Source organism: Neomonachus schauinslandi, chromosome 4 (assembly GCF_002201575.2).
Source record: "Neomonachus schauinslandi chromosome 4, ASM220157v2, whole genome shotgun sequence".
NCBI classification, from domain to species: domain Eukaryota; kingdom Metazoa; phylum Chordata; class Mammalia; order Carnivora; family Phocidae; genus Neomonachus; species Neomonachus schauinslandi.
In genome coordinates, this window is record NC_058406.1 from 92330607 (window position 1) to 92346632 (window position 16026).

Consider the following 16026-nt stretch of genomic DNA (forward strand, 5'->3'; position numbering starts at 1 on the left):
CTTGTTTTGTGGCTGAGGAAAAAGGCAGCACTTTTGATGTTCTTGAATCTGGGACTCTGGGAGGGAGGGGGACTGGTCACAGGAAACAAGGAGCTGGCAGGAATGGGATGGTCCCCTCACCCCCGCCCCTTCCCATCAGGCTGCTGAGTAGCTTCGAGTTCCCCACCGATGGAGGGGTTGGCGTGGAATCTGAAGGAACCGTGTTCCTGAAAGACGCTGTGAGAGCCTAGACCAAAACGTGCAGAGCAGGTGCAGAATCGTGTCAAGAGCCAGTCTCCTTGCCCCCGCCCTGCACTGATCCCGGGGCCGCCGAGCATCCTGAGTGCTGAGACTGGCCGGGACCCTTGCTTATAAGGCACCAGAAGAGCGGGGTTTTTATGAGGGCAATAGAGGCAGGGATGGGGAGACCCTGGGAACTCTCTGAAATAGCAGGGAAGACTTCACATGGGTTGGGAAGGTGCAGACATGCAGGTGGGAGTTCTGGTGTTTACGGACAGTATAGCCTCCCTTGTACCCACAGCTGCTGATGCCTCCCTCAGTCTCGATTTGTGCTTCTGGATTTGACTGAATATTTCACTCACCTCACCTTGGTTTCTCACTGATCCAGAGCGGCATCCATTCAGTCTGGGGACAGTGTCCCATAGAGGATAATCTTTTCACCCAGAAAACCTGAGACCTGCTGGTTTGGCCTATATCCCTTGCTTTGGCAGGAGAGCAGGTAATACCAAGGCAGAAATAAATATTGCAATATTGTACTTGAAACTTTTCTGGAAATACATTCTCCAGGGATATCCCAGGAGAAGTTAGTCATACCAGAGAGTCCATTCAACACCAATCAGGAATTTATTGGCGAACCAAGGAAACATAAGTGATCTCCTGGCCCCCTGACCCAGATTCTGCCCCTCTTCTTCACTTGCTACTGCTGTTCTCAGCTAGCTGCAAGTGATCGCTGGCAAGTCAGAGGGTCCTGCAGAATACCTGAGAGGTCACAATCATGACGACTCTATTGCAGCATCACTTAATTTATAAACTAAATAAATCTTCAGTCACATCTGTTCAGGATGAGCCATTTTCTGTGGAGTCAGGACACGTGAGGAGGGCTTCAGTGACTTGTCTACTTTGTGGGGAATAGAAAAAGGAAATCGAGTTGAGATCTGTTGCCTATCTCCGCTGCGTGTTTCTGCAGCAGAAGTTGCAAACTCTCTCATGGTGGCTTTATGGGGACTAAACACCACAGCTTGTTTTCAAGACAGAAATCAGCTGTCATTACTTGAAAGCTCATCGGTCAGTCAGTAGGGAAGCTTGGTACATGGGGTTTGCATTCACCTCTCACCAAGCTTTGGTGATTTAACACCACTGGACCCCTGCAGAGCCCAGGAACGTCAAAGCCAGAAGGGTCTTTGATTCCAGCTGCCATGTTCCAATTGCTTGAGTGTAAGGAAGTAGGCCACGGCTAACCCAGGTCGCACAACTCCTTGCTCAAAAGGAATAGGGTTGGATTCCCTTGCCTCAACTTCCACAACACCATGTGCCTTTCCTGTAGAGTACTTATGCTATCTGACAATTTTTCATCTGTGTGATAGTTCGTCTCCCTCCCACTCTACATTATAAGTGCTATGAAGCCAGATGCCATTTCTTTTGCTCGTCTTTGTATCCCCAGCATCTAGCATGGTCCTTGTGCATTGAAAGAAGAGTGAATGTATGAATAAAAACTCCTGGGGAATATGAGAATGGGGTCCTCAATGTATAGAGAAGAAAAGAGGCCCAGAGAAGTGAAAAGTTACCCAAGATCATGCCTTAAAGAAGTGACAATGTGTTTTGCAAACACCTACAGTATGATTGTGTCTTGAAGGGAGGGGTCTTGGGCACAACTGAGAAAGATGTTGCTTCGTCTACATTCCCCACCTCCACCAGTTCCCAAAGCTCTTAGAGGACAAAAGGGAGCCACAACTTTAATTTCGTAGGGCTCCTGCTCCGCCATGGGGCCAAATTATCACAGGGAGAGTATGAAACCTCACAGCCTTAGCTTTGAATTCCAGATTCTTCTGGCTCTACCCTGTGTTTCAGAAGCACATGCTTCCAGGTGTGGGTGTGTGTGTGTGTGTGTGTGTGAGCACACGCTCATGTTTTCTCTCATTCTCTGAAACGTTGTTTTTCTGCACTTCCAGACCCAGAGGAGGGGGAAGTCTGTTCATAACTCTGTCTATAGTCTCTCTGTTGCCCAACATACTTCTGTGGCTTCTGAGCGTAAAAAGAAAAACATAAAAAGCTCTGCTGGTCAAACAGTGGGGCTTGTATATGGTGTTCTTTCTACCTTGTGTCCTCTTGAGAGGTTAGCAGAACCACCACATGGTGCTCTTGAGGATTTTGGTTTCTCTGATGCTGCCCTAAATGAAAGGTGAACAAAAATAAAAGAGAGAGAGAGAGAGAAAGGAAAGGTGGGCAGATCCACATAGTCCCTGCTGAAAAAATTCCTATTCTCTTTAGGAAGGGGGATCTCTAAAGATCAGGTAACTGTAGAGCCCAGGGCCCAGGAAGAGCCAAGGAGGGAACTTACCAGAGGTGTGGGATCATAGAAGAAGCTTGACTGGTTTTCTGGCTTCTAGTGAGGTTTTTACCTGTAATCACCCAAAGGCAGAAGGAGGCACAAAGCTTAAGGGCCCTTCCTCTGGTGGCTGAAGACCAGGGCTGAGGCCCATGGGCCTGTCCTCTTCCACTCTTGGCCCTTCTCAAGGAGACGTTTTTTATGTCTGCTTACCTAGGGGCCCCAGATGTCCTTTGACAGTCCCTCCAGGTGAACAAAAAGTTTCAAGCAAAGAGTAAATCTACCTCCCAAAGTTTGTGTGCTGGGGAGGCAGGTGGTCTTCCACACACTGGGACCTACAGTGTGGTTGTCTCAAGGCCTCCCTCCTTCCTAGTCTACACATACTCCTACTTACCAAGGCCACCATGCTCTCTCTGTCACCTCTCATGGGGCCTTGGTCACCATGAAGCAGAATCTCCTCCAGCCCATGGGCTGGTTGCACTGGCCTCCATGGGTCCAGGCAACAAGAGGAGGGTCACATTCACTCATTTGAAAGCTACTCCTTGGTCCCTTTCATTTTCCCTAATTCCCACTGCCCAGTGGCTACTTACCCCTTCTATTCCTTTGATTTCTCCTTCTTTTGGACAAATGACTGATTATAGTGATGATCCCCAAGGCTGTGATCAGTATGCAGATGATGAGAATGGACATCCTGGAAGGAGTCACAGACAGAGACATCATGTGGCTCGAATTCAGTTCTCTACTCAGGATCCCCTTTCCTGGGATCTGCCCCACCCTCCCACCCCCACCCAGTTCCAGTAGCTCCTGGCCACCGTGTCCCTTCAAAGTGCTCCTGTCCCCCAGCCCAAGACTGAATGGACTTGGGCTGGTGGGTAGACCAAGCGGGGCCGAGCCCCTTCCTCAGAGACTAACACAGACTTGGAGCAGGAAGATCCAGTGCTCAGATTGGCTGGTTTCTTGAACAGGGGAGACATAAGCTTAGGAGCTAGAAACGGCCAAAATGAAAAGAAGAGAGCAGTGCAGAGAGAAAGGCAGCAAGCACACACGAGAGCAGCAAATTAGAGACTGAGAAAAAGTCCCAAAGACACTCTGGACCATTTCTGAGGGCACCATGTCCCGCCCTTCGCGTGTGAGACATTGCTCTCTCCTTAGGACGGATCTTCCTTTTTAGTTAAAATACTGAGAAGACATTTTTTTTTTTTTTTTTTTGCTGCTTACATCCAAGAGTCTTAAAGTATAATCTTCTGAAAGAAACCACATGGTCACATTGAAGATCCATAGTTCAGGTGGAGAAGTGGCAGGTGCAAATCAATTGCCACGCTGTGTCACCCTTGCCCGCCTCACCCCCCAAAGCCGGTTTGTCCTCACCTGGAGTGATTGGCCTTGTGGACCACCCTGGAAGCCCGGCAGTTTCTGGTCTTGTTGCCTGATAGGTCTGCATCAGAAAGGATTTGCTGAGAGTCCAGTGAGCTGGTCCCCAAGACTGCCCTTGCCTTCTGCATCTCTGAGTCTCTGGCTGTCATTCCCTCAACCCTCAGAGACTGAGTGTTCCAGACAAATGCTGGGCCAAGGGTGCCTTGCATGGGGCAGAGGGCAGAGGGAACAAGTAGGGGCTGAAATCCAGCCCATACTCTGTTGGCCAAGCCATACTCCCCGTCACTGGGCTCCATGCACCTGGAGGCAGGACCCCCTTTCCAGATTTGCCCAAAAGCCCTGTGTGGACTAGAAGTGGCCCATGGTTAGAGAGTCCCAGGCTGAAGGCTCTGGGAGGGGACACCAGAGGCACAAGAGGGCCAGTCCAATCCTTAAGGCATGAGCCAATAGGTGACATCATTGTCACACTGTGCTCCTGACAGCCACCAAAACCCAGTGGGAGAACCTCTGCCATGGCCACCTACATTGCCTTCTCTAGCAAATCTAGCTGGGGAGGACTGGGGGCTTAAAGTAAGGAGCACATTTAGGTGAGACCTCTTTCATCCCAAGCCTAAAACTATACAGTAGAAACACGCTAGGTGTGAAGGATGTCACCCATTCAATAAGATGCTTGCTAAACAAATGACTCGTTGCTCAAGTGTGAGCAAGACTCTCTTTCCAGAACCAGGAGGCTTCCTAGGGCTTCTCTTAAGTTCTTGGTTTGTTTTCCTACCGGCATTGTGCTCTGGACTATGATAGAAAGACCATCCCTCCTAGAAATGGAAACAACTGAGAAGGCACAGAAGGAAAAAGAGAAAGGTGAGTGCTTTCCATAAGCTCTTTGCCTGAGACAGAGGCTTTCTGATTTAGAAAGAGGTTTTGGGCATTTGACAGAAGAATTTTGGTGAGCATCTGGAGAACTCAGCCCTGGCCCAAAAGAGCAGTTGACTGGCTTAGATAGACCTCCCCCTACAGCCTCCAGTCCAACCTACACCTACCCAGCAGCCTCCGGGTGTAAACTGCACTTCTGACCCGTTTGGCCATGATCTTCACCCCATTTCTGGGGTGCTCATCCAGGCACCTGGGTCATTTTTTATAGCCTCACTCACCTCTCAAGAAATGGATCTTCAAGCTTCTAGACCTACAAGGCTGGCTACGGAGCACAGACATGTGATAACAACCTCAGAGCCTTTCCTGCCCAGCAACACAAAGCCCTCCTACCTGTTAGCCGCTATGAGCCTCTTCCAAATCCCATGAGCCAGATTGCTGTGAGGGAAGGAAGGTTCCAAGAATACACACACCCTCCTCTTCCCCGAATTCCAAGTTAGTCCCCAGCCGTCAGCAACCACCCTACTTTGAAGGGAAGGAGTGACCAGGTCACCCCAAAGAACCTAGGGGGAGCCTGATGTGGTGCTCCCCGGTCTCAGCGAGGATTTACCACACCAATGAACATGAACAACGGTGGGTTACCCCTGACTGGACCCCTGACAGACTCCTTACCTTTCCCAGACCAAAAATCACTGGCGAGGCCTCCTCTGTTGTCAGTCACAACCAGCTTTGTAGAATCCATGTCATCCCTGGCAAAGTCCCGCTGGATGCCGCACCAGTACCAGCCTGCATCCTCCTTGGTCAGGCAGGACACAGTGAGGATGAGCTGGCTTCCTGTGTCCCTCAGGGCCACGCGGTCAGTACTGTTGGGTGTGAAGGCAATGATGGTGCAGTAGTCCCGGAAGTAGCCTCGGCACCAGTATTTGGGGTAGTCCTTATAGTGGGTATTGTAGCTGCAGTTAGCAGAAGCCGTGTCCAGCACAAAGCTTTCCTTGACCTTTTCGTCCATGACCATGGCATCTGTCAAAACACACATGGGCATGCATCCACCCGTACACACACACACGCCATTGTTCCTTTAAACACATCACAGCTCCTGCCATCCTCGAGAAAAATCAGTTAAAGCACAGGAAGCCGAGTTTTTTTATTTTGCCTGTTTGGGTTAGCGACTATTAGGGGCCACACAGGGTCCCCCTAAAATTCATATGTTGAGGTGTTAGCCTCCAGTACCTCAGAATGTGACTGTATTTGGGGATTGAGCCTTTAAAGAGGTAATTAAGTTACAGTGAGGTCATTAGAAAGGGCCTAATGCCACCAGACTGGTGTCCTTATGAAAAAGGAGCTTAAGATCAGACGACAGGCCGAGGGACAGTCATGTGAGGACACAGCAAGAAGGCCATGCAGAGAGGCCTCAGCAGAAACCAAACCTGCCCATACCTCGTTCTTGGACTTCCAGCCTCCAGAAATGTGAGGAAATAAATATCTGTCATTCAAGCCAGCCAGTCTGTGGTGTTGGTTCCAGCACGCCTAACCAGCTACTACCGCAACCCTGGACAGGTCTTGTGCCCTGGCCTGAGGACCCCCTCTGCACGAATATAGGTGGCCTCCCACCACTGCTTGGCAGGGGGCTTGAAGAGTCCGAGGCTTAACTGTGAGCAGATCCTCTGCCCCTACCCCCTACTCCACTGAGGCCCATTCAAAAGGTGAGAAGGTTTGGAGGCTTCTGCTGGCTGCATAGGGCTGAGAACAGAGGGAGTCAGGTTCTGCTCTTAGGAGCTAAGAACTTTCCATTTCCTCCGTACAAGGCCTGCAGAGGCAGCTCCATCATCTCAGGATATTGCGTAGTGAGGAAGTCATGCACACCACGTCCCCCTTGACTGTGGCTGGGGAAGTATCTGAACAAGGAGCAGAGAGGGGGGCAGCAGGGGCCCCCCTGTCTCTCAGCTTTCCAGAGGTGGGCTAGGTCCCTGCAGACGCTGCCTAGGACCAGCCTGCATGGCAGGCTCGCACCCCCATATGAATTGATACGACTTCATATTTTGTTCTCCTAACAACCTCACAAGGAAGACGGGGTGATGCTCAGTCTAGAGGCCTGGGCGCTGACCCAGGGAGAGACACAACAGCTGTCAAGGTCACCAGGCCAGTCCCCGGGGTCTTATCTCTGGGCTGGGGCACAGGCAGACAGCAGAAAGTCCCGGCCTTGTCCATCTGCACAAACACTTTTCGGGGAGAATGGGGAGGGGAGGAGAGCTTAATGCTGAGAGAGTCCAGAGCCTACGTTTTAGCTGAGGCTTTCAAATTCCTCGCAACCCTCTTTTTAAACACTTTTTTCTCCCCTCACTACCCTCTTATCAGAGCTAAGAACTAGGATGAGTTTGGACAGGATCTCTTGTCTCCTCCTTTTATTTTCCTATCCCACTCCTGCAGTGGTTCGAGCGACAGAACCGGCATTCCAAGTAGGAGAGGAGAAGGAAATGCAAGGAAATGCAAGGTGTTTGGGAAGTTTGGAGGCTGGAGATGTTCCTTCCCCATGTCTTACCTGAAAAGACAGTCAAGAAGAGCAGAATGAAGAACCCCATGACTGGAAGGAAGTGAACAGCCTTCAACTGGAATGATAAACCATGCCCAGGGGTCCCAGGAATCCTGGATCTGTTTAAGGGAAACCGAGATCTTTGTGCTTCAGCTGGTTTTATCCTGTTTGGAGAGACCAGGGTAAAGGGAAGAACCAGTCAATCCAAGCAGTGCTGCTATGTATAGCTATCCAGGTTGTGCACTGCACAAGCGTACCTCATCAGAGGGATGCCATTTGTGGAAATAAACTTATTTATATAATAATATAGGCAACTGAAAAAACTGTGGGCTTCCTGGCACTCCCAAAACAGCAATGGAGATTCCCCCCTTGGATAAATGCACCCTGGTGCAACAAAGCCTTGTACCCACTCAGAAGAGCACAAGCACACACACCAGTGCCGGCACATATCCAGGTGTGCAACTGTGCCTGTCCTGCCAATGGGCCAGGTGACAGTGCTAACTTCCCCGACTCCCAAGTGGACACTGAAGCCTCCCCCGGGGAATGGAGTCGGGGGGGAGAAGCACGAAGCTGTTAGGAGCAGATGCTCCTGGCATCTGGAGCATGAGTGGTGTACATGTGGGTGTTTGGGTGTCGGCAGTCAGGGCTGCCGCGCCCAGACCTCTTGAGAGCTTCCAGGGGCAGAGCTGGGACAAATCAAGATCTGTCCGTGCATGGAGAGAAGCTTCTCTTGGTTCCTATTGGGACTCCTGAACTGACAGCTGATTTTGAAAGTCTGAATTACAGAAGCACCCCTCCAGTGAATCTAGGCTGAACACTACTTATCACCCCCCAGAGTTAGCCCTCCCCATCAAGGGCCAGACGTGGATGAGTGTCCAGGTTGTTCAGCAATGTCCTCTCATGGGGGAGGGGGCCTGTCTCTCATTCCCACGCGGTCAGCATGTGGGCCAGCAGCGGGCCTGCTTCCCACGCCTGTTCTACCTGTGCCTCATTGACTCCTCATCAAACCTCTGCGAGTTCAACAAATAAATCACAAGGTGGAGAAAAAGGGGGGAGGGGAAGGGAAGAAGGAAGGAGGAATCTATCGATTAAAAGGGGCTTAGGAGAAATAATGACAAATTGCAACATATGGAACTTATTTCGATCCTGACCAAAGGTCTAGACAGTGACTAGATAGTCAATGATATTAAGAAATTATTAAGTTTTTTTCAGATGTGATAATGACATTGTCAAGAACCAGTTTCTGTCTGAGGGGTGCCTGGGTGGCAGTCAGTTAAGCGTCGGACTCTTGGTTTCGGCTCAGGTCATGATCTCAGGGTCGTGAGATCGAGCCCCGCATGGGGCTCCACACTCAGTGTGGAGTCTGCTTGAGATTCTTTCCCCCTCCCTCTACCTGCCTCCTGGTCCCTCTCTCTCTCTCTCTCTCTCTCAAATAAATAAATAAAATCTTTTTTAAAAGATTGGTGGAATTATGAGTTCCTTTTTTAAAAAATTATAAAATCAATAAAAATAACCAGCCTCGAAGATGGTTCCTGGCATTCATGTTATTGTGCAATCCCCTTCAAAACTGAATTTGGGCTGGCCTGTGTGATCAAGAAAATCAATAAATACTGGGGTGCCTGGGTGACTCAGTCGGTTGGGCACCCAGCTCTTGATTTTGGCTTGGGTCATGGTCTTGGGGTGCTGGCATTGAGCCCTGCATCAGGCTCCATGCTCAGTGCAAAGTCTACTTGTCCCTCTCCCTCCCTCCCCTCACTTGCTCTCTCTCTCAAATAATAAATAAAATCATTTTTAAAAAAAGAAAAATTAATAAAAATTACATAACAATTGATAATTCATATAGATATTGTGGTTGTATTTTTAAAAATCAGTTCTTATCTCTGAGAAAGCTACCTCCAAACGGACACTGGGAATGGCTCAGAGATAGCGCCGTGAAACCAAAGAAAGTAGCAGCCAAAGGAGAAATGGATTGGGCACAGATATTAGTAAAGTGCCCAAGACATGAAAAGTAACATTCTAAAGCAAATGAGAGGCCCAGAGTTACAGAGAACGAACCCTGTGTCTACTAGCATTCTGAGTATTTGTTGGTGCTCTTAGTTCTGCTGCTGCCTCATCAGGGTAGAATTAATTTTCACTCCTTAGATGTACAACTTAAGAAGATGAGTGGGTAATAACAATAAGCCAATTGATCATTTAAAAAATACCTTTCATTAAAAAAAAAATGTTTGCAGATGAAGTAATTTGATATCCAAAATTTCAAGATAATCAGGGGGGGAGGGGGGGGTAGGGACATTACTGGAACAACATTGGCTGTAATTTGATCATTACTAAAGCAGGATAACAGCTATCTGAGGGGTCATTATTCTGGCTTCTTCACTTTGGTGTGCCTGAAGTTTTCCATCATAAATAGTAAAAAACAAAAAAACAAAATGAAACTCAGGTATGATGAGGTTCTGTTTTAGGAAATTGCCCGAGGTCACACAGGTAGTACAACACGATGACCTGATGCTAAATCTTCCACAATAGTACTCCTCCTTCTACAGTAGTAACAACACGGCAAAAGCATAGAGACGTTAGACTTCACAAGGGGATGCGACATACACCATGTCATCTGAGCAGTCGGGGCAATAGACAGCTGTTTCCCCGTCCCCAGCATACCCAGTATGGCCTCCAAGGGCAGAGTGTCTCTAGAAAATGTGCATCTGGTTGTAAAAAACTGAATGTACCCATGGACAATGGCCAGACCATCTATAAAAATAGACCTCTGGACAGAACTTCTGGCCCAGGAAACCAGCGTCTTATCTCCAGTAACTGGCAGGGGAAGCCAGCCTGCTAGACGTCAGATTTGTAGGACATCAGACCCTGGTCTCTAGCAAAAGTTCAGAACGCCAAACGATAACCCTGTGACAATCAACCCAAAGTAGCTAGTAAAAACTGACCGCTCCCCAAATTTTTGTCCTGCTTCCACCTTGGGGCCAACCAAAGAAAGCCGAATATGCTCTCCTAACCAATCACACGGGCTGCCCCACTTGTGTGAGCCCACCCACAGCTTCCCCAGGCCACCAGCCTCCAGCCAGGGCGCAGCGAAGCCTCCCTGTTACCACCAGAGAGCTGGCCCACTCCACGGCCGCCTGTAGTCTCTGCCAAAATACGAGTGGCAGTGACTGACTCTCTTGCTATTGCAAGCTTGGGGGTGGCCTTTGCTTGTTCTCACTTGGTCTTCATTTACCCACAGTTGACTTGATTTAAAAAAAAATTAGGTATATAAACCCAGCTACTCAACATCTACCTTCGTTCCAGCAAATTCATAGGGAGAAGGAGGAAGCAAACCTCAGTATTGTCTGTGTAGTCTTTTTACATTATTCCTTGAGAACAAAAAACCGACGGCCACCCTCAGCTGTCCAGCTGAAAGGAACGAGCCAGGAGATGGGCTCGTCTCGAGGAGGCTCCAGCAATGCTAATCTCTGAACCTGAAACCAGGGTGGAACTCGCCATTTCTACCCCCGCTCCTCACCAGTGATTCTTAGTTCATCTTTTCTCAGTCCACTCCCAAAGATATTCTCACTTTAAGGGCTTCCTCCGGGCCTGTGAAACATCTTAGCCCAGGATGTTCCCATTTGACCGAAACAAAATAAAATATATATATATAAAAAAAATACAACTCCCTGCAAACCCTCAGTGGGTTTGCTAAGCAGTGGTCTTCAGAAAGAAAGAGAGAGAGAAGTGGTAGGATGAGGAGAAAAGGAGAAGAGAGGGAAAAAAAGTTTTTTCTGAGACTGAGAGACTACAGCTCATCTTATGACACCAAATGACACAGGACAGACTGCTGCTTTGTTTTGAGAAGTGGTCCCTTTAACGCAAGTTTCCCCAAAGAGCAGGTGCTAAGTGTCGCTACAACAAACACTAGAGATTGTAAACTAAGAAATGCCTCTGTTTGGGACTGAAAACTAACCAGCACTTCCCTCAAGGGTCCAACTGGGCAAAGGCAGCTTCTGGGGAAAAGCATGCACAAGGGTCACCAGAAGCCACACAGTAAACCCAGGGCATCGTCCTGAGGGGCATTTTAACAAAGCACAAAAATTAATTGATGGGTTGGGGGAAAGCCCTAAATCAAACAAGGGGATGCCATGAAGGGAAAAAATTGTGGTTTGGCGGGCGGCGCTGGGATTTTTAGAGAACAAAGATCCCCAAATGTTGAAGGGGAGACTGGCGAGATGAAGGTAACCTCCCACACTTCCAGGGACAATGGAGGCAGGTCCTAGTCATTCACCTTTAAGATACGATTGTGAGCTGCGCAGGGAAGTGGGTGGGTCGGTGACCAACTCAGTTTGGCATTAGTAGCAAAGTAGATATAAGTCTTTAAACTTTCCAGACAGTGTTCATTCTTCCTGGGGTGACAGGGATTCTCGAGAAGTGAGGACCTTTACTGAGATGAAATGTTAACTAGATAAATATGGTTATTGGGCTCTGGCCTAAGATTGCCATCAGGATAAACTTTCAGAACTGGCTAAGAATTAATGTTAAAAAAAAATCTTAAGTACACTGATTCTCTTTGAAGTGGTTTAATTGAAAGCCCCATCTTGCTGCTCTCCTCAGGCTCATATACTCATTGTCTGGGGAGAGTCCACAGCTGCAAATTTGGAGAGACCAAACCAGAGCTGTCCTCTTGAATCTCCAGAGCCACACACAACGCTGGAAGGAGGTGACTGGGACTCTGTCCCCGCCTGGTGTCAGGATTAATGAGACATCAGAGATAGTACCTAAGGCAACCCCCCCCCCAAAATCCAGCAGTTCTCCCAGCATACAAACCATTGTGTGTATCCAGGCATCTGCTAATTGTCCATTAGGCGAACTTGAGACGTTGAACTTTGGAGAAGTTACAAGTCCCTCTTTGTGTCTGAGAATAGGTGGTGGGGAGCTTGGGTTCTCCCAAAAGGCAGGGCTGAGTTTAAATCCTGGCTTTACACTACTTGTTAACTGTGTGACTATAGACAAGTTACTTAACCTCTCTGTGCCTCTGTTTTCCTTCTGCATAATGGACAGAACAATAATGGTGGCACCTACCTCAGAGATTGTCAGGAGCAGAAGAGCTCATGTATGGAAAGTGCTTAGCGCATATAAAGCACTCCACAAATAATAGCTATCCTGTGTCTCTTTTCTGCCTCTTTTGATCCTTCTCTAACAATTGACGAACGGCTCATCAAGTTGGCAAATGCTCCAATCAGCCCAGGAAAAAGGAGCGGGGTGTTCCAGGGCAAGGGATGAGGGGCCCAGATTCAAACAGGTGAACGCGGCGTGGTTCCCGGTGGCAAGCAGCTTGAGTGCCAAGAGCAGCCAGCTGGGTCTGTGAGCCCCAAGTGACCCTGACCCTCAGAAAGAGCTACACGACAGTCAGCGGTCTTTTATTTACTCAAATACAGTTACAGGTGAACTCAGCAGTTTCAGTCCCCCTTTGTGACACTCTGTTCCTACCATCTCCCCGGCGTGTGCTGGTGTGGTTCCACAATGGAGTGGAACGGAGTCACCACCACACCCATGTCCAGCGGGATTGGGACCTTTCATCAGTTAAGTCAACGGGCATCCTTCAGACTGACTTCTCCTCCTGTTTGGGGAGGAGGAACACAGGCAGTAGTAACAGTAAAACATTCTCCTTGAGTCAGGCATGCAGAACATTGAACCAGAGAAGAAAGACAAGAAAACAATTAGATTATAGGAAGGGGCTTTAGGGGAGGTACAAGTGGAGGCAGCCAGTCAAATGATCCCCACCTCAGTAGAAGAAATTAAGGACGTGAAAGCCCCTGGCTCAGGTGGATAGGTCCTCAAGTGTTTACTGATGCTGAATCCAAAGGTCAATGGGGTGAAGAGTCATCTTTCCCAGATAACTACTCAGAGGTCTGATCCTTGCTTGGGTCCAAGGAATCAGAGGACTGGCAGATCATACAGGTTTTGAGGATCAAAAGATAGGTCTCTTTGAACTTCTTTATTTTAAAAGCATAGACAATAGGGTTCATCATGGAGTTAGCATGGGAGAGCAGAATGCCCAAGTACAGAAAAATCTGTGACACCTCACCATGAAAGTAGGTGATACAGTTGATGATGGACAAAGGCAGCCAGGACAAAGCAAACAGGAAGAGAACCAGAAACAGAGACTTGGCCGTCTTGAACTCCCGTCCATAAAATGCACCTGTCTCTTTGGAACTCGAAAAGTTCTGATTGAGTTTGTTCCGGATGATGTAGAATATGTCAAGATAGATGGCGCACATGACAATCAGGGGGATTAAAATCCAAGTGAAGAAGCTGAAGTAGACCATGTAGTCCATCCTCACGACAGAACGGAACTGGCAGGAAAGGAAGGTAACATTTCTGGGGTACTCTGAGGTCAATTTCGTGTTCCAGCCAAACATGGGCGTCAGTCCCACCAGGAACGACACCAGCCAGCAAAGGCCCAGGGCCAACCATATTCTTCTTTGAGTGGTGATCCTCCTGTATCTGTTTGAATGGAAGAGAATGGGTGAGTTCATTTAGGAATTGCTAAAGGAAGGAGCGGGGGAGATGAGGATGGAGAGAGCGGGCATTCCAGCAAACTTCTCTGGGGAACTTTTTAAAAGAAATATGATGTAGAATGTGTTAGGCATATGTTGCCGCTCTCATAGCTCCATTTCCAGCCCAAGAATTCTTTGGTTTGTGGAAGGTAAGAGTTTTCTATGTCTCTTGGGATCGCCTACCCAAGATGATCTTGTTTTGTTCGGCTGCTGGGCCGAAGGCCATGAGTTCAACTCTGCCTCTCCCACACCGCCCTCCACCTGTGCCCGCCCCCGTTTCTCTATTTGCTCTGGCAACCACACTTGGTGTTCGAGTCACAGGGCTGTATGGAGGCACAGAGGTCATGCTGAAGTGTTTCCAGGACCTCAAACGACTCGTCCAACGAGAGGCACCATTCCTCCTTCCGCCGTCCTTCCTGACAACATCCACACAGGCTACAAGAAGGACACTGATTTTGTTACGTACTGACTGTGTCCTCGGGAGACTGTATCTCAGTTACATCTCACAACAAACTGAAGCTAGTTTTACGACAATCTCCATTCCCTTACCGGTGACTGGGTGAGGGAGGATAACAGTAGTTACAGCCACCATTGAGTGAGCATAGACCGTGCGCAGGCATTTTTCTAAGAGCCTGATATGTGTGACCTATATAATTTTATGAGGAAGTGGCAATTACTGTCCCCACTTTATAGGTAAAAAAAAAAGAAACAGAGGCAGGTAACCCGGACAAGCTAGAAGTGGCAGAGGTAAAATGGAAACGACGTGAGTCTGAGTTCAGAGTATCTTAACTGCTGCAGAAAGACGAGGAACCAAACAGCAGAAGTCACTTGCCCCAGCTCAGATCTCAAGATCTGGCCTTTGAGCCTGGGCTTTTTAGTATCAAAAGCTTGTTTGCAGCTCCCTCCCCATGTCTCTTCCCCAAGGCCAGAGAGGAGGAGAGCAAGCCGATTGCCATTCAGAACACCTGGGGAATGAGATGTCTCCATTTGGCGGTCTGTTCTGTTCTGGTCTCATCACATGAAACGTTGCCACTACTTTTGGCAATGGAGAACTTTTTTTGGTCCCCTCCTCAACTTGGAAGAGGAAGCAAAACTAAAATAACTTTAAAATAACCTCCATCTGCAAAGAACAGAACCATCCATTTATTTATCTCCTCCTATCCTTCTCTGTCTGCTCCTTATGTTATCCAGTAGGTCTCTATCATTTCTAAAACTCAAGAACATTTTTTACCAATTAAAGATGCATCAAGCTAGAGACGCTAATAAAAAAAATAGTAAATAAAGATGCATCAAGCTTTCATCCTCTTTAGCTGTTCCCCAGTCCCAGCTCAGCATTGTTAAACCCCTCACACACCAAATGGGGCAAAGAAACGTAGTGCCCTCTTTCAAGATCAGAGGCCAGACTGGATGTGTTTTCAGGGAAGAAGCCCCATGTCCCAGGCACCTGCCTCACTGCCCCACTCTGCCCCCTCTTACCTGACTGTGAGTTTGACTCGCAGGTATCGGTCCACAGCAATGGCCAGCAGGGACATGATGGAAGCATGAGTGAAGATCAGCAGCAAGCAGGTCATGAAAAGGCAGTTGTAAAAGTCGATGGTGATGCCCAGGCTGATGACAATGGCCAAAGGCATGACGAGCACCCCAACAGCGATGTCAGCCAGGGCCAGGGAGACAATGAAATAGAATGTGGTGGTCTGCAGGCTGGGGTTCAGCTTGACCACCCAGATGACCAGCACGTTGCCCACTATGGCACAGAGCCCGATAACAGTCTCCACGGTGATGTAGGTAACCTTGGCCAACAACAGGGCAGTGCTGTTGACAGCCATCTTGCTCTCCCCAAGCGTGCTGACTGGATCCGTGTGGCCCAGGGAGCCTAGCTCTTGCCAGGCATCTCACTAGAGGTCCAGGTGCAGCAGCAACAGTCTGAAATTCACGACGCGCTCATTCCTTCTCTTCTCTGGTGGGACACTCCCTTGGAGACCCCAGCTTTTCTTAGAGAGAGCCCATCCAGGGGCAATCACTTTCTGCCCCTTTGCGGGCCACACATCCCTGGGCTCCCGGAAGCGTGAAGGACAGTTCTATGTGGGTTGAATCTGAAAGTGCCGCTTCTCTTAGTTCCCCAGACAGACACGCTCAAGGCCTCTGCCTCCTGCCCCCAGAGGGCCACT

General features: G+C 48.7%; 1 protein-coding gene across 2 annotated transcripts; it reads right to left on the bottom strand.

Moving 5' to 3' along the window:
- Nucleotides 1-1046: 1046 nt before the first annotated feature.
- On the bottom strand, nucleotides 1047-15841 carry ADORA3 (adenosine A3 receptor). Of its 2 annotated transcripts, XM_021690161.1 has the most exons (6): nucleotides 15335-15684; nucleotides 7326-7435; nucleotides 5459-5806; nucleotides 3914-3980; nucleotides 3136-3236; nucleotides 1047-1117 (listed from the first exon to the last, which is right to left on the bottom strand). In XM_021690161.1, exons 1-6 carry the CDS (start codon nucleotides 15682-15684, stop codon nucleotides 1047-1049), a joined length of 1047 nt encoding a protein of 348 aa, XP_021545836.1. The 2 variants fall into 2 exon arrangements, with proteins under 2 accessions (XP_021545836.1, XP_021545837.1); XM_021690162.1 differs by lacking the exons at nucleotides 1047-1117; nucleotides 3136-3236; nucleotides 3914-3980; nucleotides 5459-5806; nucleotides 7326-7435 and adding an exon at nucleotides 12717-13805 and having other exon boundaries at nucleotides 15335-15841.
- Between the last annotated feature and the right edge of the window lie 185 nt (nucleotides 15842-16026).

Excerpts from the sequence above, each read along its gene's own strand:
- ADORA3 (XM_021690161.1), bottom strand. The coding sequence starts at position 15,684 with ATGGCTGTCAACAGCACTGCCCTGTTGTTGGCCAAGGTTACCTACATC. Across the intron at positions 3,237-3,913 it reads CACAAGGCCAATCACTCCAG|GATGTCCATTCTCATCATCT; the intron begins GTGAGGACAAAC and ends GACTCCTTCCAG. Across the intron at positions 1,118-3,135 it reads AAATCAAAGGAATAGAAGGG|TAGACAAGTCACTGAAGCCC; the intron begins GTAAGTAGCCAC and ends TTCCCCACAAAG.